At 35.1% G+C, this 23,004-nt stretch overlaps 1 protein-coding gene across 10 annotated transcripts in view; it reads left to right on the forward strand.

Annotated features, from left to right (window-relative positions):
- The window catches only part of LOC145246571 (cytosolic phospholipase A2-like), a 594,967-nt gene that overhangs the window by 503,988 nt on the left and 67,975 nt on the right, over nt 1-23,004 (forward strand). For all 10 annotated transcript variants that reach the window (XM_080108182.1, XM_080108180.1, XM_080108179.1 and 7 more), the window contains 2 exons: nt 8,786-8,823; nt 15,237-15,369. In XM_080108182.1, the coding sequence (XP_079964308.1) occupies nt 8,786-8,823; nt 15,237-15,369 (171 nt within the window). The remainder of the gene's footprint in view (nt 1-8,785; nt 8,824-15,236; nt 15,370-23,004) is intronic.

Here is a 23,004-nt window from a genome sequence, read left to right on the forward strand (position 1 = left end):
TGGCTTCAACATGAATGTCTTCAAGTCCAGCATAAACAAATTCCTGATGAACCGCCCCCTTAAGTAATGACACTTTATCAAATCTGCAGTACTAATGAATACTGCAACACTATCCCATTGATTACTGTACACAAAATAACCCTTATCCCCGAGTGGCTTCTGGGCCTTGATAAGTGGTGACCTCCATGTAAAAAAAAAACAAGTGCAGAATTTTTTTTTTTTTTTTTACTAAAGGGTCGCCATTAATTAAGGGAGACATTCAAGGATAAGAATTAGTGTCAGTTGCATAATGAACGGCACCACAATAGAATTTGAACCAATGAGCGGAATGAGCAGAAGGCTTTTAAGAGGAATTGGTTATCCAAGATGGCGGTTGAACAGGTATTAGTTTACATAAGACTTGAAGACGACGATGTTGTCGGTTTGGAAGTAACCTCTTGAGTCTTTGTTTCACAGATGGGATGTTCTAATAAAGAGACTTTATTCCTGAAAGATTTTTTTTTAGTTTTTTTGTATAGAGAGAGAGGGGGAGGAGGGGAGAAGGAATTAGGTAGACGAGTTCTTGCTTTGAATATTTTACAGGTGGGAACCAACGATTAGGGATCAGTCGAGCATCTATCAAGAACATAACTACGAGTCCAATGTAAACCGGTTTTTGTTGAGCCGTCCTCTTAATTCAGCCCAATTTCCACCTTTATTGATCTTCACGGTGTTGCCTTACCGGCCACCTTACATTTATTTACTCTTATCCTCGAGTCGTCTTTTAGCCTTTATAATGGTGACTCCCTAATACAAAGAAAAACATAACGTTGCAGTAAGGAGAGGTTAGCAAAATCTATTCTGTATGAAAGGTGCATAGGAAAGAGCAGAGATCTCTCCCTACGAGATTGTGTGGTGGGTTTTATCCATCGTAAAGAAAAACGATCTCAATCAGGATAAAATCCATCTTTTTATATTCTATAAAATTAAGAATGTGTGTGTGTGAGATCATTTCTCAACCTATATACTAAACGCATTTTTAATCGATAGTCTTGGAAATTGGTATATAGGTCATTCAGACATGTAAAAAAAAACTTTTTAATCGGTTTTCATCCAGAAGAAAAGGGTAAAAATTGAAAATTTGGTATGTCATAGTCACCAAACTTTTCTTTATTTGCTAACTGTTTCACGACTGCGCATGCGTAAATGGTTAACATTACAGATTCCTTATGTTAAGTATAAGTCGGTTTTAAAACCCATTCTTAAAGAGCATGACACGCTGGCTGAATCAAAATAGTATTTGAGTTACTGTGCTTTGGTTTCAATCTCAGCTCGAGTATTTCTTTTTTTTTTTGCTCGCTTTTTTACTTACAAGAAGTGAACGATTCAGAAAAAAAACATAATATTCGCATGCGTATATCTCATTTTCTGTATTAATTTAAATATAATATTTATGCATATTTTAAGACAAGGCAATGTCGGGCGGCCTGCTTTAAAAGTGAGGCTGTGTGTGTGAGAACACTTCTCAACCTATAAACTCAACGAATTTTATCTTGAAATTCAGTACATAGAATATTCAGACATGTGGATAACTTTTTAATCCGTTTTCATCCGAAAAAAGGGCTGCTAAGGCGTCAAAATTGAAAAGATTGTACGTAGGAGTCATTGGATTTTTATCTGTTTGCTAAGTGTTTCACGAATGCGCATGCGTGAATAGTTCACATTACAGATACTTATGTTAAGAATAAGTAATTTGAAAATACCTTTTAAAAGAAATTGTCATACTGTTCTGTTGGTTACCGTATTTGACTCATTGTCTTTAAGTTTTGTTTTCAATCTCAGCTTGAGTATTTTTTCTTTTTTAGTTATAAGAAATGAACGGTTTAGAAAAAATAATACTCGAATGCACATGTCTCAGTTTCTGTATTAATTAAAATATAATATCTATGAGTATTTAACGACCGGGCAACATTGAGCGGCCTGCTAGTAATATATGTAACGAGGGAATTTTATTTAAACCTAATGATAGAACAGACTCTAAATCTAATGTATTAACGAACTATAAGATTATTCCAGTATCAACAGTGTATTTTATACATATCTAATCTCATTTGCACGCAAACAACATTTCATTTGCATGCACACTACATCTAATTTGCATGCTAATTAGATTTCATTTGCATGCTAACTACATTTCATTTGCATGCTAATTACATCTCATTTGCATGCTAACTACATTTCATTTGCATGCTAATTACATCTCATTTGCATGCTAACTACATTTCATTTGCATGCTAATTACATCTCATTTGCATGCTAACTAGATTTAATTTGCATGCTATTTACATTTCATTTGCATGCTTATTACATTTCATTTTCGTGCTAATTACATTTCATTTGCATGCTAATTACATTTCATTTGCATGCTACTTACATTTCATTTGCATGCTAATTACATTTCATTTGCATGCTACTTACATTTCATTTGCATGCTAATTACATTTCATTTGCATGCTAATTACATTTCATTTGCATACTAACTACATTTCATTTGCATGCTAATTACATTTCCCTTGCATGCTAACTACATTTCATTTGCATGCTAATTATATTTTATTTGCATGCTTACTACATTTCATTTGCCTGCTAATTACATTTCATTTGCATGCTAATTACATTTCATTTGCATGCTAACTACATTTCATTTGCATGCTTATTACATTTCATTTGCATGCTAACTACATTTCATTTGCATGCTTATTACATTTCATTTGCATGCTAATTACATTTCATTTGCATGCTAACTACATTTCATTTGCATGCTAATTACATTGCGTTTGCATGCTAACTACATTTCATTTGCATGCTAACTACATTTCATTTTCATGCTAATTACATTCCATTTGCATGCTAACTACATTTCATTTGCATGCTAACTACATCTCAATAACATGCTAATTACATTTCATTTGCATGCTAACTACATTTCATTTGCATGCTAACTACATTTCATTTGCATGCTAACTACATCTCAATAACATTCTAATTACATTTCATTTGCATGCTAATTACACCGTAAACATAGAAACAATATAAATAATTCAGCTATCTATATGCACCTAGTAGTGAAATACAACGTTGTCCGGCATTGAATGATTATCAATTAATGCATATGTGTGTGTGTGTGTGTGTGTGTGTGTGTGTGTGTGTGTGTGTGTGTAGACACACATATACAATGCTGCCAGAAAGAAAGTCCGCTCTTGTCATTTTTTAAAAAAGAGCAAATTTAAGCTAAATTTAATGTAGCTGTTTATACAATATATACCTCACTTGATTCGCCATATATTCTTCTTTAGTTTTACGTGTTCATATTTGACTTTTAATTGAAGTATCCTAGTTTAACTTTAAATCGATACGGCAAAAAGAAACTCCTCACATTAAGAAGTTCTTATTTAAATGTAACTTTAGAACATTAATGCAACACAAATACAACAGCGACACAATGAACTAGTTAATATTTAGCATGTAGCATAGCCCTTCTGCAATTTGACAGCCTGCAATCCTTTGGACATTCCTTGAATTAGTCAACGGCAATACTCCGGCATTCCACTTCTCTTTAATGTTTGCACAAAGTTCTTCCAGATTTGAAATATTATCATCGCATAGCTGTTGCTCGATGTAATGCCATAGGTTTTTTACAGGATTAAGGTCTGGGGATTGTGCAGGCCAATGCAAACACGGTATATCATTCTCTTAAAGGAACTCTTGACATTGCCAGTTTTGTGAATGTTAGCATTATTCTGCATGAAGACAGAATTACCATCCAAATTCCGGCCAAAGTAGGGTAGAAAATGCTCAGTCAACATATTATTGTAGTTGGTCGAATTAATTCGAACTTGCAAGCGGATTATTGGCCCTGGACCATTGGCACTAATAATGCCCCAAACCAAAATTGAACCTCCACCAACTTGCAGTGTTGAAAGTGTGCACCTAGGATTAAATTCATCATCCTTATTTCGGTGAACATACTGCCTACAATCACTGCCCAGTCTATTCAACTTGCTTTTGTCGATAAAAATCACTTTCGACCAATATGAAGAATCATGATCTTCATTGAATCTGACGAAGTCCAGACAGCACTTTGTGTTTTTTACAGAAATCATTGATTTGCGTTTTGGAACACAGAATCGCAAATTAAATTCCTTCAAACTGTTCTTAACTGTAGAAAGAGAGCACTTTTAACATAATTGCACTGTTATTGGATTTGAGACTGTGGTTCTTGATAGCATTGTCTTCCCTGTAAGAAGTAACTCTAGGTCGACCAGATTTAGGAACATCACGAAAACTACCGGTGTTTTTGATACTTTTACACAGTCTTTCGTACCATTTTTTATCACATTTTAATCTGCGACCGATTTCTTGATTGGATAAACCAGAAAGGTGGAGATTAATGAGCTCCTGACGATCATTAAAGAGACGATGTATATGAACTAAATGTTACGTTGTACAACTTTGGAACGACAAAGATTACGATTAGAGATGCTAAAAGGTGGATATTTTACGATTTTTAAGCTAAATCTATATAAAAATATATATATAAATATTTGTATATATAACAATATATATAAATATATATATAAATATATATAAATATATGTAGTTATATATATATATATATATATATATATATAAAGAGAAAGAAAGTTAAAACTGTAAGTTGAATTTTACACTCAAAATTTATTGTTCGACTGAATGCTCCAAAAACAATTTACAAAATCTTTATTCCGTAGAATTTCAAAGAATACTATTCTTGCTATTCTTCTCATCAGAGGACATATTTTGTGTATATATATGTGTGTGTGTGTGTGTGTGTGTGTGTGTGTGTGTGTGTGTGTGTGTGTGTGTTTGTGTGTGTGTGGGGGGGTTGTGTGTGTGTGTGTGTGTTTGTGTGTGTGTGTGTGTGTGTGTGTGTGTGTGTGTGTGTGTGTGTGTGTTTGTGTGTGTGTTTGTGTGTGTGTGTGTGTGTGTTTGTGTGTGTGTGTGTGTGTGTGTGTTTGTGTGTGTGTGTGTGTGTGTGTGTGTGTGTGTGTGTGTGTATAATTTGGGAGTACTATTTATCTTAATATGTAAGAAGTCAAAATTATAACAGCCAAAATAACAGCATTGATCGAAATCAAAAATATTTTAAAAAGTTCCATAGTTGTTATCACGTGCATCATCTTCAGGTGTTGAAGTAAAAGTGCGAAGGAGCGAAAATGAGAATTAAAAGTGAAAACTAAAATATACAATAAACGGCGTTAGGCGATCATAAGAGTATTATAATCAGCAAGTTCGTTGACACTTTTAACAAAGTCTGTCCACGACGAACTACGCTAGACATTTTAGAACGTTACTTCTTTTCTCGAAAAGTTCTAATATATGACTCTTCAAGAATTTTTAATTTTTTTATATAATTTTCATGTTGTATGATTTTTATGTTGTCAACGAGGGGACAGTTATGTTCCTTTATCAAACGTTTATATATAGTATTATTTATGTTCCTTTATCAAACGTTTATATATAGTATTATTTAGATGCATGATTATTCGCCGTTGTGCTTGATTTCGATATAAAAAAGATTATACGGAAAATCGAAAAATTTAAAAACAAAAACAAAGAAGAATCATAAAACAAAGTGTCTCCCTTGCATTTAATAATATTTGCTTGAAAAAAATATATATATATATATATATATATATATATATAATCAAATTGTTAGAAATTGCTTGAAAAAAAAAAATATATATATATATATATATATATATATATATATATAATCAAATTGTTAGTCCTTCAATGAATTTAAAAATTTATGTCGTCAAATGTTTGAGTTTCAGATCAAAAGATTTGTATTATTCTATGTAAGATAAAGGATACATTATAAAAAATTGTTTGTTTTTTTTCATTTAAATGTTATTAAATATTATTATTAATTTTTTGATATTTTTTCAGTAAAGTATTATTTTACAATAAAGTATCATCATTAGTATTATAAATTTTATAACACGTTTTATTAACACGCCTAGATTTAGTTTTACAAATTACTTACACAGATTATTATAGTTCTAAATGGTTGGTTTCTGTTTGACATACGTTGTTTTTTTTATTTCCTTCCTCTTCTTTTTCTTTTTCTTTCGTTTTTTTCATTTGTTTGGGCTCACGTGGAGCTTCTTAACCTATTTTCGCGGCCTGTCACTTTATTTTATAAAGGTTTATTGACTTCGTCTACGTAAGTCACCTTCCCCCCTCTCTCTCTCTCTCTCTCTCTCTCTCTCTCTCTATCTATCTATCTATCTATCTATCTTTTTCTCTCTCTGTATCTCCTTCCTCTATTTCCTCATTATTATTTTTTCTCTTTTTTATTTTTATTTTATTTTTTATTTTATTTTTTCTGTCTCTCCTCATGCATCAATACATTTCCTTCCCTCCCTTTTTATTTTATTTTATTCTATTTTATTTTATACTCGCTTTTTTATTACACGCAAGCATTTTCTGTCCTTTTCTTTCTTTTCGTTTTTCTGTCCTTTTATTTCTTTTTGTTTTTCTGTCCTTTTCTTTCTTTTCGTTTTTCGTATCACTTCAGTTTTCCTCATTTTGCTTGGCTTGTCTGCTAAAGCGGCTTTAGTTTTTTTAATTTTTAATTTTATTAAAAATTTGAATGTTATTTTAGAGTGGAATTTTAAGCTCATTTTCTATGAGTATAAAAAATATTAAATACATCAATTTATATGTTTGTTAATAAACAGATTAACCGGACTTTATAAAAACTTTTTTACCGGACCCATTATATAAAGAAAGGAAAATTGCTCCAGGAAAATGCCTAATTCGGATCATTAAATTGTGATGTGGATTACTCAAAATAGAGTTTGGTTCATTTTACCATGCGATTTTAACGTTTATATCCCTGCCTTTAACTTCCCTTACTCTATGACTTTTAATTACTCAATCAATTTTTAATTGTGATTTTCCATGTCTCACTGGCTTTAGCAAATAAGGTGTAAACCATTATAACTATTTACTAATATTTTCCCCTTCTGAAGAGATGGTAGACATCGAAATCCTATAGGATAAGGAGTTAAAAATTTTCTAATGTATTTTTTGTCTTACATAGAATAATAAAAAGCTTTTGATTTGAAATTCAAACATTTCACGTCATAAATTTTTAAATTAATTGAATGACTAAAATTTGGTTTATTTGCTCTATCTTGTACATCGAGCAATTCTTATTTAGGTGGGATAATACTTATAGAATATTACTGCTAGTAATATCTTGTAAATCTTATAATCACAAGTTTCCATACCAGCTGATTGTTGGATAATTTTATTCTAAAGTATATATATATATATATATATATATATATATATATATATATATATATATATTTATATATATATATTTATATATATATATATATTAGGCATCTTTATATATATATAATCACAAGTTTCCATACCAGCTGATTGTTGGATAATTTTATTCTAAAGTATATATATATATATATATATATATATATATATATATATATATATATATATATATATATATATATATATATATACTAGCCTGGGAGCCCAGCGTTGTCCGGGTGTTTGGGGGCGTATGTTGAGCAAAAAAAAAAAGTGGTAGTAGGAAGGCAGGCTCGATCGAAACCATATCGCGAAGAAGATAAAGAACGTAAAAGAAGACGTGACGTATTTGCTGTTACAACCATCGCCAAACCGAAAGTGACGTAGGTTTAAATTAAGGCTGGACAATCAAAAAGAGGGGATGACTTTCGAACATATCGACGAAAAAAGCGGCCCCTCCCTGTAGAAAAGTGCCCAGTTGAGGGTAAAGAAATTAATGTTTTTAACCAATTTTTTTGATATTTGTCGTTTGAAAGTGATACTGATCTTGTGAAAATCCGTTGCCTCTATCGAAAGCTTTAGGCAGACATGCAAACATACATACATACATACATTTATATATTGGTAGTCCAAATTTTCGACCCAAACCGATTTAAAAGCTTGTCCTATCTCTGACTACCCTTTATGTAAAATTTCAAATGTTTAGACCAGAAATTGTCTGAGTAATTTGGTAGATACCGCAGCTGTCAATTTTTTTAAACTTTGATACCTATTATGACCCCTTAACATTTATTGTTTTGGGCTCAACTCAAGTTATTAAGTTAGATCCATGTCCAAGGAACTTATATCTAAAATTTCAAGTGTTTATACCCAGCCAAATTTCTGGCCGAAAACGCATTACAAAGATTTTTACAAATCTCAGTACCCTGTATATCAAATTTCGAGTCTGTAGACTGAAAATTGTGTTATTGAGTTACTGTGTACGGCAATGTACACAGACACACAGACATACAGACACTTTCAACAATTGGTCTGTTTTTATACTTGTTTTATTATTTGATTTTTTTTTCAAATTATTAAAATAATTTTTTTTAGTATTATTTAAAATAATTATTTCAATGATTAGAAATATGAATATATCAAATAATCAAACAAGTATGACAATCAAACAAGTATGACAATGACCCTAAACATTTAAATTTATATTTTCCTCTCGTTTAAATCTCTGAACCTATTTCCACTATAATTATATTGTTGTTGTTTTTTTCATGCATTATATAATTAATAGTCTATACCTGTATTCACACACATGTATATATATATGTATATATATATATATATATTTATATATATATATATATATATATATATATATATATATATATATATATATAATGAAAATTATCGTTTTGTTTTTCAGTCGACGGAAGTTGATATAGAAATAAAAATTGAATACGAGTAAGTATAAGACTTTATATATTTCTTATTCTTTATATATATGTGTGTGTGTGTGTGTATTTATGTGTGCATATATATATTTATATGTATATAGATATACATGTGTATATATATATACTTATGTATATGAACAAATGATTAATAAAACATGTTGAAAGACATCTTGAAAAAGAGTTAAAAACATATTTAATTTTAAAAAAGGAAACACAAGATAAGTGGATAGTCCTTAATCCGCGGAGTTTCGAAGAAATACTCTCCTTCTCATCAGAGGGCAGGAATTAGCAAAATGCAGGATCGGATTTTGCATATAAATGTATTTAATGAAACTACAAGTAAGTCACAGATCTTACTTGGTTAAAAAAAAAAAGGTGAGGTAAGGGGAACAGGAGGCAAAAGAAAAAAAAAGATTTCACATGAATGGACAGTCCGGTGAAGGGTAAAAATCCAAAAATGGTGAAATCCAAAACGGTCGAATTTAAAATTTCAATCCAATGGGTAAATTCCAAATGGTTCAAAATAATCCCAAAGGCAGAGTTCCTTGGAAAAAAGCGCAAATAGAATGAATTCCAAATAATTAAAAGAAAAGTACTGGAGAGAATATTTAAAAACACGTCTGTCAAGGCTGGATGAATAAAAAAAAAATAAGGCTTAAAATAAATAAAAAAAATTATAAAAAAAAAAAACACCAGAAAAGCGGTGAAGATTTAAATTTGAAAAGCAAGGTCAAACAGACCCAGACAAGAAGCGCGAAAATTAGCGTTAATAATTAGGTCAGCTTAGATATGCACGTGAAAGTCCCAGAATTAAATTAAGAAAACTGATCAGAACAAATAAATGGCTAAGTTTATGAAATGGGGCGTCTGTTATATATATATATATATATATATATATATATATATATATATATATATATATATATATATATATATAAATATATTATAAGCTCTATTTCCTTTTCGATTTTATTGAGCTTTTACATCTGGCTGAGTTTATTTTACTTGTAAATATTAACTCTTTCATATTTATAATATATTTTAAGTTTACCATTTTGATTATTTTGGTAAACTTATTGCAATTTTTTTATACTTATGTATATATATACGTGTGTATATATATATATATATATATATATATATATATATATATACATGTGTATATATAAATATATATACATGTGTATACATATATCTGGGAAGCCATCAGGGAACTAATTAGAGATGCTCCATGGAAAAATATTTTCTCTCTCCCTGCTGAACAGTGTGCAAACGAGACCACTGACTGGTTCAAAACTGCAATCGAAGCGCATGTTCCCATGCGGAAATTTTATAGTAAGCCCCACTCTCCCCAATGGTTTACGTCGACTTGTGCAACTGCCATTACTCAAAAGCAGCATGCATACCGTAGGTTTAACCGACATAAGTCCAGTTCAAACAGACTGAAGTATATAGAAGCTAGAAATAACGTTAAGAAAGAAATAGCGACAGCTAAGAGAGAATTTACGGAAACCACTAAAAAGCGCATCGAAGCACAAAAACTAGGAACTCGAGACTTCTGGAAAATCTACAACAGTGTAGTAAATAATGGGCAATCAACAATTCCCCCACTAACCAACAATCACGAGGTTGTCTCCTCAGCAACCGACAAGGCTAACATGCTTGCCAGTCGGTTTGCCTCAAACTCCACACTGGACCCTTCCAACCACCCCCTACCTGACTTTCCTATGCGGACAGACGCCACACTAGACGATCTGAAAACCACCCCTGCTCAGGTGCATGCTATCATAAAAAACCTTGACACCTCAAAAGCATGTGGACCCGATCTTATCCCAGCTGTGCTATTAAAAAAGTGCTCAGCCGAAGTAGCTCCAGTTCTCTCCAAACTCTACAACAAATGTCTTAATGAAGCTTGCTTTCCGGGCTGTTGGAAAACTGCTTCTGTTGTACCAGTATTCAAGAATTCTGGCGAAAGGACAGACCCATCAAATTATCGCCCCATTAGCCTCCTCCCACTTTTTGCCAAAATATTTGAGACCATAATTAACCATGCTCTAGTCCATCATCTTACAGATGCTAAACTACTGACTGACAAACAATATGGATTTAGACAAGCCCGTTCCACAGCAGACATCCTCACCGTGATCTCTGAACGTATATACCAATCACTGGACAAAGCGGGGGAAGGCAGAGCGGTAGCTCTAGATATATCTAAGGCTTTTGACAGGGTATGGCATGAGGGTCTCCTCAGGAAGATTAGATCTTACGGTATCACTGGTAGAATACTTAACATAATTAAATCCTTCTTAGATAAGAGAAAAATCCAGGTAGTCCTCGACGGTCGCACATCTAAACAATATGATATAAATGCGGGAGTGCCCCAGGGTTCTATTCTTGGACCTCTATTGTTCCTGATATTCATAAATGACCTCCCCGACAACATTGCCTCTGAGATGGGTATATATGCTGATGACACTACACTCTATGGCAGACACGACAGGAAGACGAATGAACACATTTCTAAAGAAATGGCAGAAACACTAGAGGAAGACCTCCAATCTGTAGTGGAATGGGGACAAAAGTGGTTGGTCGCGTTCAATGCTGCCAAGACTAAACTAGTTTCATTCAATAATTACAAGAAACCCTCTCTACCACCAATAGCAATGGCCAACGACCCTTTATCAGAGAGTCCATCTTTCAAACTCCTTGGCCTAACGTTCACAGGAAACATGAGTTGGAACAATTACATTGAAGGCATTGCCAGGGCCGCTGCAAGAAAGGTAGGCTCTCTCTACCGTGCTAGAAAACTACTAACACCCGAAAGTATCCTGTACCTCTATAAGGCCACCATTCGCCCATGTATGGAGTATTGCTGCCACATCTGGGCTGGTGCATCTGCTACTAGTCTCTCGCTCCTTGACAAGGTTCAAAAGAGAGTCGCAAATCTGATAGGCCCTGAACTGGCATCTAAGCTTCAGCCTCTGTCCCATCGACGAAATGTTGCATCCCTCTGCCTGTTCTACAAGTATTTTAGTGGTGAATGCTCTGATGAACTGCAATCACTTGTGCCCCCACGACGCGAGCACCCTCGACAAACCCGACAGGCTACTAGATCCCACCCCCACACTGTAGAGGTCCCTAGATGTAAAAGATCTTTTTACTCCAATAGTTTCTTCCCCAGAACCGCAAGACTCTGGAATTCCATTCCAGGTCCCTGCTTCCCCAACAGTACTGACGTGCAGAAGTTCAAGTGTAACGTGAACCGACACCTTGCTGCCCAAATCCCTACATAGTACCCCAGTAGTTGTTGCCCCTGATAGTAGCCCCCTACACCAAAGTGGCAATTTGCCTTGTTTGGGGTGAAAATGTAATAAAAAAAAAAAAATATATATATATATATATACATGTATATATACATATATATATATATATATATATACATATATATATATACACATGTATATATGTGTGTGTATGCGTGCGTGCGTGCGTGTGTGTGTGTGTGTGTGTGTGTGTGTGTGTGTGTGTGTGTGTGTGTGTGTGTGTGTGTGTGTGAGCGAGGTAAGATAGATTAAAAATCAGGTGAAATATCCTCATAGATATTACTTGAGGTTATACTTTCAGGGTGACCATAGCCAAAAATAATACCCCGGAAGATATCGTACTCATTCCGATAATGGATTGCCCAGGTTATATGAAATTGCTTTTCCTATAATTATTTTCATATAATTATTATTCACCACCCAAAACACTTTTTCAATATTTGTGCTGAAAAGCAATATACGTGTCTATTCACAGCTGAACATGTTGCTAACCGCATTTCATTCCTTCTGATGATGTGCGCCATTATTGAAAATCCATGGATTAAGGAAATTTATATACCCCTTCTATATATTCCTTTTGTCAAACAGTAAATTCTTAACTCGAATATATGTGTCTATATTTTGATTTTCAGAATTTAACTTTAACCACTAAACTTATATACACGTGTATATATATATGTGTGTGTGTATATATACATGTGTATATATATGTACATACACGTATATATATATATATATATATATATATATATATATATATATATATATATATACTTTGTGTATTTTGCTTCATTGTACTTTAATCGAAATTCTCAGAAAGCAAGGGGATCCTGCCTGAGGCTAACACTTGATTTCTATATGAAATGCATGAATATTCGATTATTTCATTTCAGTTCTCTTTTATCAAACTCTCTAGCAATTCTCTATCTATATAAAAGCCAAGTACGTCCAAGGATGGAATACTGCTGCCATATCTGGACAGGAGCTGCTAAAAACAGCCTATCCTGCCTTGACAGAGTACAAAATAGACTTCGTGGCTTAGTGGGGGATTCCCTTTTCTCTACCCTGCAACCTCTCTCCCACAGAAGAGACGTTGCGAGCCTATCCTTGTTTTATCGTTATTTCCATGGCAGGTGCTCGTCTGAACTCCAATCTCTCGTCCCCCCCCCTCGCACATCTTTCACGAAAAATACCCGTCTAGCTGAATCCACTGTGAAAAATTTCCCCCACTCTTTATCTGTGCCTAAATCAAAACGTGGATTCCATGAACAAAGCTTCTTTCTTAGAACTGCACGACTGTGTAACTCTGTTCCGTCTGCCTGCTTCCCACCTGACTACAACTTGGATGTCTTCACGTCCAACGTTAAGAAATTCCTAATAAACCGCGCCCTTAAGTAAACACTTCATCAAATCTCCACACTAACGTAATGTACTTGCAATAACCCTTATCCCTTAGTGGCTTCCGGGCCTTGATAAGTGGTGACCACTGTGTAAAAAAAAAAGAATCAAACGTTGAGTTAATAAAAAAAACTTAGGAATATAAGTTTTCTTTCACTTATTGATCGTTTAACTACGTCATAGCGCAGCTTTCGTTTGCTCTCTTGGTCTTACTGGATTCCAGTACAAGAATTTATCAAGTCTGGTGGAGTATCAAGTTTCGTGCTGTTACTTGTCATTCGGAGATGGTGCACTGTTTCTCGTACAAGCCAGTGTTGATTAGCCATACAGGAGAGATGTTACTTTGGTGTTGACTACTACGTGATTTTTAGTATTTAGTTCGGGTTTACAAGTAGGGAAAAATATTCTCAGGCCATATTGATACTGACTAACCGCTTGTTCAGAGAGACCTTAAGCACTGTAGCAAGCATTCAAGTTCTAGAAAGCATCTTTTCTGTTTCATTTTATTTCAATCCATGTATTCCAAAATCAAAATCCTTTCCTTGATCTCTATTTGAGACACATGGATATTCCAGCAAAGTTATCTTCTACATATCAAACACTGAGTTGATAAAGAAGTGGAGAACATTATTTTTCATTCCCCAATTAACTATTCATATCGTTCTTAGAGTCTCTTTGTCTTACTGGATTCCAGGACAAGTATTCATATAGTCTGGTGTATTTTCAGCTTCGTGATGTTACTTGAGATAACATCGCTTTGAGAAGCTGAATAATTCCTCGGAAAAGCCCGTGTTGGCCTGTCATACCGAGGAGATCATTTGGGCCGCGAATATTATGTGATTTGGAATATTTAGTCAGGATTTACTTGAAGCGAAAAATACCTTCATGCCAGGATGTTCTGACAAACCTCTGTACAGAGAGGATAGTGTTTAGTAGGCATTCAAGTTCTCTCTATTTGTCTACATGTGTATCTATATGGAATATTAGACAATAATACTATTGTCGTTCAAAACGTAAAACCTCATATTTTTTAACCAAAAACGTTGAAGTGCTACGAAGACAAGGGTGGTACCATTACAATGAGCGACATTTTGTGCTCCACAATTTATTTTTCAACATAATCACCACCATTCTCAATATACTTTTACTGGCGATGAACGACGGTTGTGCATGAGTGTCTGGAGCACGCTTTGTCATACAAGTGTCTCACACTGCTAATATTTACAGCAGACAGATATAATTGTTCAAGTCATTAATGCATAAGTCCAGTCATCATAACAATGCAATCTCCTCTGATCTATTTGAGCTGCAAAAAAATAGGAGGCATTACTTTTGTAATGCCTTCTCGTATTTTTTAAAGCAATACCTACCAACGGCCGCTTTTAGGACACCAGGTCGATCCCAATTTGTTGCTGTTGCGATCACGAAAAGCATTCTATCAATGTTTTAGTATATATTTGAAAATATGCTTCTGTTTTTAGGTGAAATAATTGTTACATAGTGTACGAATTTTATTGGCGAGAAATTACATGCGTTCATGACGTCTTTTCGCTAGAGTTAATATTTTGAACCCAAATCCATCAATCATTCTATCCATTCAAATCTTCGATGTTACTTACGTAACATGATACATTAGGTTTTTAACATTATTTATTTGGAAAATATATAACCTCTATATTTTGCCCCGTTTATTTTGCAGTTCAAACCCTGACTTACGATACAGCTTTTGCATTCCCGACCAGGAAAAAGACTTTTTAAACAACCGAAAGTGCAGAGTGTACGAATCGATGTGCAACTTATTAGAGGACGAAGGACCAGAAAATCTTGATGAGGTAAGTAAATGAAAACTTTTCAATTATATCTACAGAAATAGAGTATATTATGCATTAACCTGATATTTATTAATGCTATTATTTACACGGTTAATATTACTAATCAACCTATTATTTAGTTATCGGGGCTGGATATAAACAAAAAACTATAACAAAACAAAAAAATGTGACCCAAATAGAATTTCCACTTTGTTTTATTGTTCATTTATATCCAGTCGAGTAAATCATTGTTTGTTTAGTAATATTATAAAAAATAGTTTAACTTTATTTTAAAAATAAAACTGGAAATTAATGAATAAAATTTGGCTCGGCATTTCTTCTTCTTCTGCAAAAGCATTTATTGCGGTTACTTTCGAAATCACTTAAAAAGAAAACGTCTCTCGCTGCCACCTGTCCATTTTAACCTGGCTCGCGTTTCTCTTTCTTCCGACCGCATGCTATGCACAGTCGAACCATTCTCATCTTCGCTTTTCACGTCCGTCTCCTTCGGCGCCGACTCCGTTTCTGCTCGAGCACATTGTGCGTTTAGTTCTCCGTTTTCTTCTTTTTCTTCTTTTTCTTCTTTTTCTTCTTGCGCACTTCCTAATTTCCATATGCCTTTCTGGCTACTAGTGCTGCTACTGCTAATCTCTTCGCAGCCAGCCATCCTTCGCTGCTGCTGATACTTTCCCACGCGCTCATGTGCACTATGCGACAATAGTATCATGAATAAGTCTGAAAGTGCCGATTATTCTTTGTCTTACCGTGCAAACCAGGTCATACGAATCCCTCTACTTAACGGCAAAAAATAATACTGTTTTTAATGGACGCGTGCGCTTCCACCTCGTCTTTAAGATGGTAAAAGCATCTGATTTCTTAGGATAAAAATGTTTTATTCCAAAGCAAAAAAATTCTCTTAGTTCGTAAAAGCTTTATACATATTCAAGACATCCACAATAGAAGTTAAACCTGTGGGGGGGGGGGTCAGTGTTATATTCCATTTTTGTTTCTTTTTGTTTGCGCGTATATAGGAGACGTATTTGGTGTCATCAGGTTGACAAGAAATTCTTGGGGTTTTTAACGTTTGCATTCAGATGAACATATCTCAGCTCCAAAAAGTTTAAGCACCATCAGAATCAACACACTTTTGCCAACGCAAAACAAGTGTATTCATTCCAGTAACGTAAAAATCTTGCGTTCTGGTAGTGATGAAGTCGCTAAAAGCGTTTTTGATATCGCTTAAGTTTTTGAAGCATCCACGCAGAAGTTGTCGAGATGCTTGAAAAAGTGGCTGTCGATAGGTGAGAGATCTGGAAAGCATAGCGGGTGAGGTAGAATTTCATAGCCCAATTCCTTCAACCTCTGCAAGCTCAGTTTAGCAACATCGGGGTTGAGCATTGTCCTGGAGGAGAATTGGGCCTTTTCTATTTACTAATGTTGGCTGTTGTTGTCGAAGTTTTTGGTGCATCTCATCCATTTGATGACAATACTTCTCTGTCAGAATGGTTTCGCCTGCATTAAAAAAAAATTGTAATGGACGAGATTGGTCGCGTACGATTAAATAGTTAGCATGACTTTCTTTTGATGCATCTCTGGCTTCGGGAAGGGTTATGGAGTTTCGTTGGCGTCTAACCACTGAGCTGAGCGTCGCCCGTTGTCGCAAATAACACACTTTTCATCGCAAGTCACAATCCGTTCGAAAAACGGGTCGTTCTTATTGTGTAAAAAGGAAGATGACACTTCATAACGGTGTTTTTATTGGTTGTCGTTCAATTCGTTAGGCAACCACTTATCATTTATTTTTGTCTTTCCAATCTCTCTCACGTGGTCGGAAATCGTCGTATACGTTACGTCTATTTCAGAATCAAGTTCTTAAACAGTTGGGCATGGATTGGCTTCGACAAAGACTCTTAATTGATCGTTGTCAACATACGATAGCTAATCATCTTCAAGACTCTCGTCGTCGCCATGAAATTTCTTAAACCACCATTGTGCTGTGCTTTCTGTAGTGGTTCCTGGGTCAAATATTTCGTTAGTATCACGGGCTGTTCAGCAAATTTTCAACCGATCTTGAATTAAGAAAATTGTTCGGATTTTCTATTTTTCATCTTGTATTCAACGTTCTGAAAAGAAGACATAATTGTTTCTAAACGATTATAATTTAAACGATTTAATAGAGCGGAAAACGCTCTTCACAATGATATATAAAGTAAAGGTATATGTAAATAAAACTAATTTGAAAATACATCATTTGAAATTAAATTTTAAAATTCCACAAGAACTTTCCCTTTCTTTTATTATTACGTAAAAAAAAAAGGGAAAGCTATTAAAAACGTATGTAAACGAAACTAATCAGGTTTGAAGTCAATGATAGGGGATAGATTGTAAGGCCTATTTCTTTCTTTAATAAAAAAAATAAGTGGGATATTTTAATGATTTTAGTAAGTTTTTAATATGCTGGAGTTCTTGGCCGAGATATTGAGGGCTGCAAATTCTGAAAACACGTAAAAAGAAGCTGATTATCGTTTAAGAGTTTGTAAGTAATTTTACATGGATTGAAATTTTAATTTATATATATATATATATATATATATATATATATATATAACTTGCTGCTATGGTTTCAAATGATCTTAAATAACAGCAAGGGGAGACTCGATTCCAAATATTTCTCATATGTTATATCTCCCCTCTTTTGGACATAGGGTACGATTATGAATATCTCCAGTATCAAGCAGTCTTTATACACTGTGAACTTTACTTTATGTATGAAAACCAAAGAAGGGAGATATAACATATGAGAAATATTTGCTGTTATTTAATATTGGTAAGTTTTATTTTTCTCTCCATCAAGGCCGGAGGTTTTGGGGAAATATCAGATATTTTGTAATTCATATGCAAAACTAGGGAAAAAAACGATTAAGATAGAAACATTTTATGGCTGTAAAAATGTGTCAAAAATAGGCTCTGAATGATGGGTGACCCCCTTAATGTGCGCTACTACACAATTCAGATCATTACCTTTTCAACGAGCCTTCATTTGTTAAATTCTGGTCAATAGTCGCTGAAATCTATATAGGTTAAATCATTACGAAACTACGTAAGTTCCGTATCTATCGTTATCAATAAAGGTGAACGAATGAAAATAAAAATATATTAAAATAAAAAAGATAAAAAAAAATAGATCAAGATCTTTAATTTTAAATGAAGAATGAAAATTAACTAAATATAAAATAATGTTTAGACTTTATTTCCTTATTGAATAAGGTTTAAACTTAAAGCTGTCCTAAATCACATAAATAAACGAGAAGATAATTTTGTTAATAAACAACAAATTCCCGATACGGAACTTACGTAGTTTCGTAATGATTTAACTTAGTTAATCAGTCCGGTTTAAAAATATAAAAAATTAAAAAATAAGAAAATGAAAAAAATAAATATTTTTTTAAAAATAAGTTTAATCAAATAAGGTAATATAGAAATCTAATTTAAGAAACCGATAAATCGTGTTAATAAAACTTATTTAATGGACATAGGTAATTAGTGGTAACATTGTCCGCTATTTGGTTTGAAATTTGTCCCTTTTTTTTAATAAAGATACGAAAATAGGTAGATAAATAATTCTTTAAAAAAATACTCTGCAATAATGCGATAGAGGTTAAGTGTCTTTGCTTGTTTTCTTTTCCTCATAAAGGAAATGTTTATTTTCCTTGATGTTTTATTGTTAAAGTGTTTTTTTATTTAATAAGTCTGAAGAAAGGCTGTTCGTGTGAAGATTTTCAAACGACATATTGTTTGAATTTGTTCAAATGGTCTTGTAACTAACAATGAAATACACTTTTTGTTGCTATCAACCAATTTTTTGAAGTAATGGTGTTTGTTAAAACAGTATATGAATGCTCAATTATGAAATACGATAATTTTGTAGCTTACGTTTTAAGCCATCTCTCTTTTTTGGCTTACATTTATTGGTATATGAACAATTACTGAATTATATAAATCCAGTATAATTCGGAATACTACAAATTAGTCTATATATATATATATATATATATATATATATATATATATATATATATATATATATATATGTATATATATATAATCATATATATATATAATCATCCACATACAGTACTGTTTCGTTTTATCACAACTCATTAGTGCGGCTAGTCATACACCTTTTCTCAGTCGTTGATCGAACCTAAAACCATCGTATTGACAGTCTACAGCACTAACCACTAGACCAAGAATCAGTGACCGTAAATATTTTCCCTCAAATGCCTATTAAATTAGCATTTGCCCGTCGCAGAGGGCTCAAAATGTCAGATTGTTTACAAACAAACGGTGGGCTTCGCTTATTCGCTTAAATACGCGTCGAGTGAAAATATATTTACAAAGTGCTCAACCCAAAGAAGGGGGCTTATTAGTCATCCACATACAGTACTGTTTCGTTGTATCACAACTCATCAGTGCGGCTAAACATACATATACACCATATATATATATATATATATATATATATATGCTGACTCCCTTACTGTTTTCTAGTCGAACTGTTTTCTAGTGTGTATATTAAATCTATACTTCTTTGTGACGTCAGCACGCAGCCAAACACGTGACTCCCATGTACATCATCAACGCTCTGATCCCCAGCTGGCATCAATTGTGATGGATGGCTCTCGTCTGGGTGAGGCCCCGTGTTTTGACAAGCTTCTGGGTTTGACCTTTACTCCTGATCTGAAATGGAAAACGTACATCAAGTCTGTTGCCAAGGTCGCTGGAAAGATGGTGGGATCCTTCTACCGCTTCAGAAGATATCTCACTACTGATGCTATTCTCTATCTATATAAAAGCCAAGTACGTCCAAGGATGGAACACTGTTGCCATATCTGGGCAGGAGCTGCTAAAAACAGCCTATCCTGCCTTGACAGAGTACAAAATAGACTTCGTGGCTTAGTGAGGGATGCCCTTTTCTCTACCCTGCAACCTCTCTCCCACAGAAGAGACGTTGCGAGCCTATCCTTGTTTTATCGTTATTTTCATGGCAGGTGCTCGTCTGAACTCCAATCTCTGGTCCCCCCTCGCCAATCTTTCACGATAAACGCCCGTCTAGCTGAATCCACTCTCAAAAGTTTCCCCCACTCTTTATCTGTGCCTAAATCAAAACGCGGATTCCATGAACAAAGCTTCTTTCTTAGAACTGCACGCCTGTGGAACTCTGTTCCGTCTGCCTGCTTCCCACCGGACTACAACTTGGATGTCTTCAAGTCCAACGTTAAGAAATTCCTAATGAACCGCCCCCTTAAGTAAACACTTCATCAAATCTCCACACTAACGTAATGTACTTGCAATAACCCTTATCCCTTAGTGGCTTCCGGGCCTTGATAAGTGGTGATCACTGTGTAAAAAAAAACATGCACGTGCACCAGCTTCCAACACGGTCTCTGGTAAAACAAGTCCCAGATTTCTTCTGTGGATATTCTTAAATTCCTTTGTTCCATTATTCCTGCTTCAACCCAAATTAAACCAACACAACTTTCTATTTACCTCATTCTTTGTTGTATAAGTTATTTCTGATTTGCATTCCTTATTAAATTCGATTCCAGCATTCTCCTTCCATAATTATATTCGATCCTAATTACTTCGTTTCTAACTAAAAACCGGGACTTGTAACCTTCTATATACAACAGAAGTGTGGTTAGGAATTTCGCAACAGCTGCCTCAAATTACACGTGAAGGTGGTATACATTGTCCCGATAAGTCTTTTCTTAAAAAATGATCTTATACTCGCCCTTTGAATCTCCCATTTCTTTACACACTTTCTTCTTCTTCAGTAGTCCGTCGCTGACGACGATGACGTTGCACCATGCCTAACAGTCCCAGATAGATTACGCCTGATGGACTCGCTGGTGACTGTGGAGTCCAATTCGTGAATTGCATACACGGCCGCAGGCAGCACAAGGGAAGATGCCGTGTGCCCGCTGCGCCGCGTGCCTTTGGTGTCTTCTTCGCTCTGCTCAGTCGTTATAGGTGGAGGTGAAAGTTTCCAAGCCCTCTTAGCAGATGTTTCGCCATTTTCTCCGATCAGCAGCAGCATGTTCGATGGCGTTGGATTCTATGCCACACTTTTTCAATGATGTTTTTAGTTGGTCCTTGAAACGTTTACGTGGACCCCCAGGGTTGCGTCTGCCCTCTGCAAGTTCTCCGTAGAGGACCTTGCGTGGGAGCCTTTCTGCTGGCATCCGGATGGTGTGACCAAGCCGCCTAAGTTGTCTATTAGTTAGAATTATTTCAAGTGGTTCCATTTGAGTGCGCCTGCGTATCTCATTGTGTGGCACCCTGTGCCACCATTTTAAACCTAGTATACGCTGTAAGCAGTTGGTATGAAATGCTTCTAGCTTTTTCAGGTGGCGTCTATAAGGCACCCATGACTCGCTGCCATACAAGAGGATGGAGAGACAGATTGCTCTATAGACAGAAACCTTGGTGGTGGTGGTGAGGTTACGGTTCATAAAAACTCTGTGCGAGTCTACCAAAGGCTGCAGCAGCCAGACCAATGCGCCGTTGGACCTCACTTGTTAGGTCACAGGAGTCAGTGAGCACTGAGCCAAGATAAGTAAACTCTTGAGTGTTTTTCAGTGGCTGTTGGTTGATTGTGAACATTGGTGGTTCCTGACGGTGTTCACATATGTTAAGTGCCTCTGTTTTGTTGATGTTGATGGCCAGACCAGCTCGGGAGTAAATGTTGGAGATAGTGTTGATGGTGCGCTGAAGACCCTCTTCAGATGAGCTCACCAGAGCTGTGTCGTCAGCGTATTGCAATTCATGGATTGCTTCTTCTGTCACACGTGATTTGGCATGGAGGCGACGCAGATTGAAGAGGTTGCCATCCAGCCGGTATGAGAGGCGGATCCCATCAGCAGGATGGATTTGCTATTTGGCAACATTGGAAACCGCAGCAAGAAAAAGATTAAACAAGATGGGCGCAATGACGCATCCCTGCTTCACACCCGATTCTACCAGGAAGGGCTCAGATTTTAGTCCTGAACTGGAGACGCGAGCCATAGATCCATTATGGAAAGCCTTCAGGACACCCAGGAATATTGGTGGGCAGCCAAATTTGACGAGTACCTCTCAGAGCAAAGGACGGTTCACAGTGTCAAAGGCCTTGGCGAGATCTACAAAAGCCATATATAGATTTTGGTGTTGCTCGACGCTTTTCTCCTGGAGCTGTCTTGCAACAAAAACCATGTCAATCGTGCTGCGCTCCTGTCTGAAGCCACACTGCGATTCAGGTAAGACTTGATTGACAATGTGTTGGATGATACGAGACAGTAAAATTCTAGTGACAACTTTCCCTGAGGTTGACAGGAGGGAAATGCCTCGACTATTGCCACAAATATTTCTGTCACCTTTCTTTTTATATATGCTGATGATATCTGCATCCTTCCATTGTTGTGGGCAGCAGCCTGACTCCCAGACATCTTGGATGATGTTATGGAGACAAGTGGTAATGGCATCTCCGCCATGCTTAAGAAGCTCAGCTGGTATGCCATCAGGGCCAGTGGCTTTATTATTCTTGAGGTTGTTAACTGCACGGCTAACTTCATGGATAGTTGGTATTACATCCAGTTCTTGAATTACAGGAAGGTC

Source organism: Euprymna scolopes, chromosome 24 (genome assembly GCF_053919585.1).
Source record: "Euprymna scolopes isolate OS-2025 chromosome 24, ASM5391958v1, whole genome shotgun sequence".
NCBI lineage: Eukaryota > Metazoa > Mollusca > Cephalopoda > Sepiida > Sepiolidae > Euprymna > Euprymna scolopes.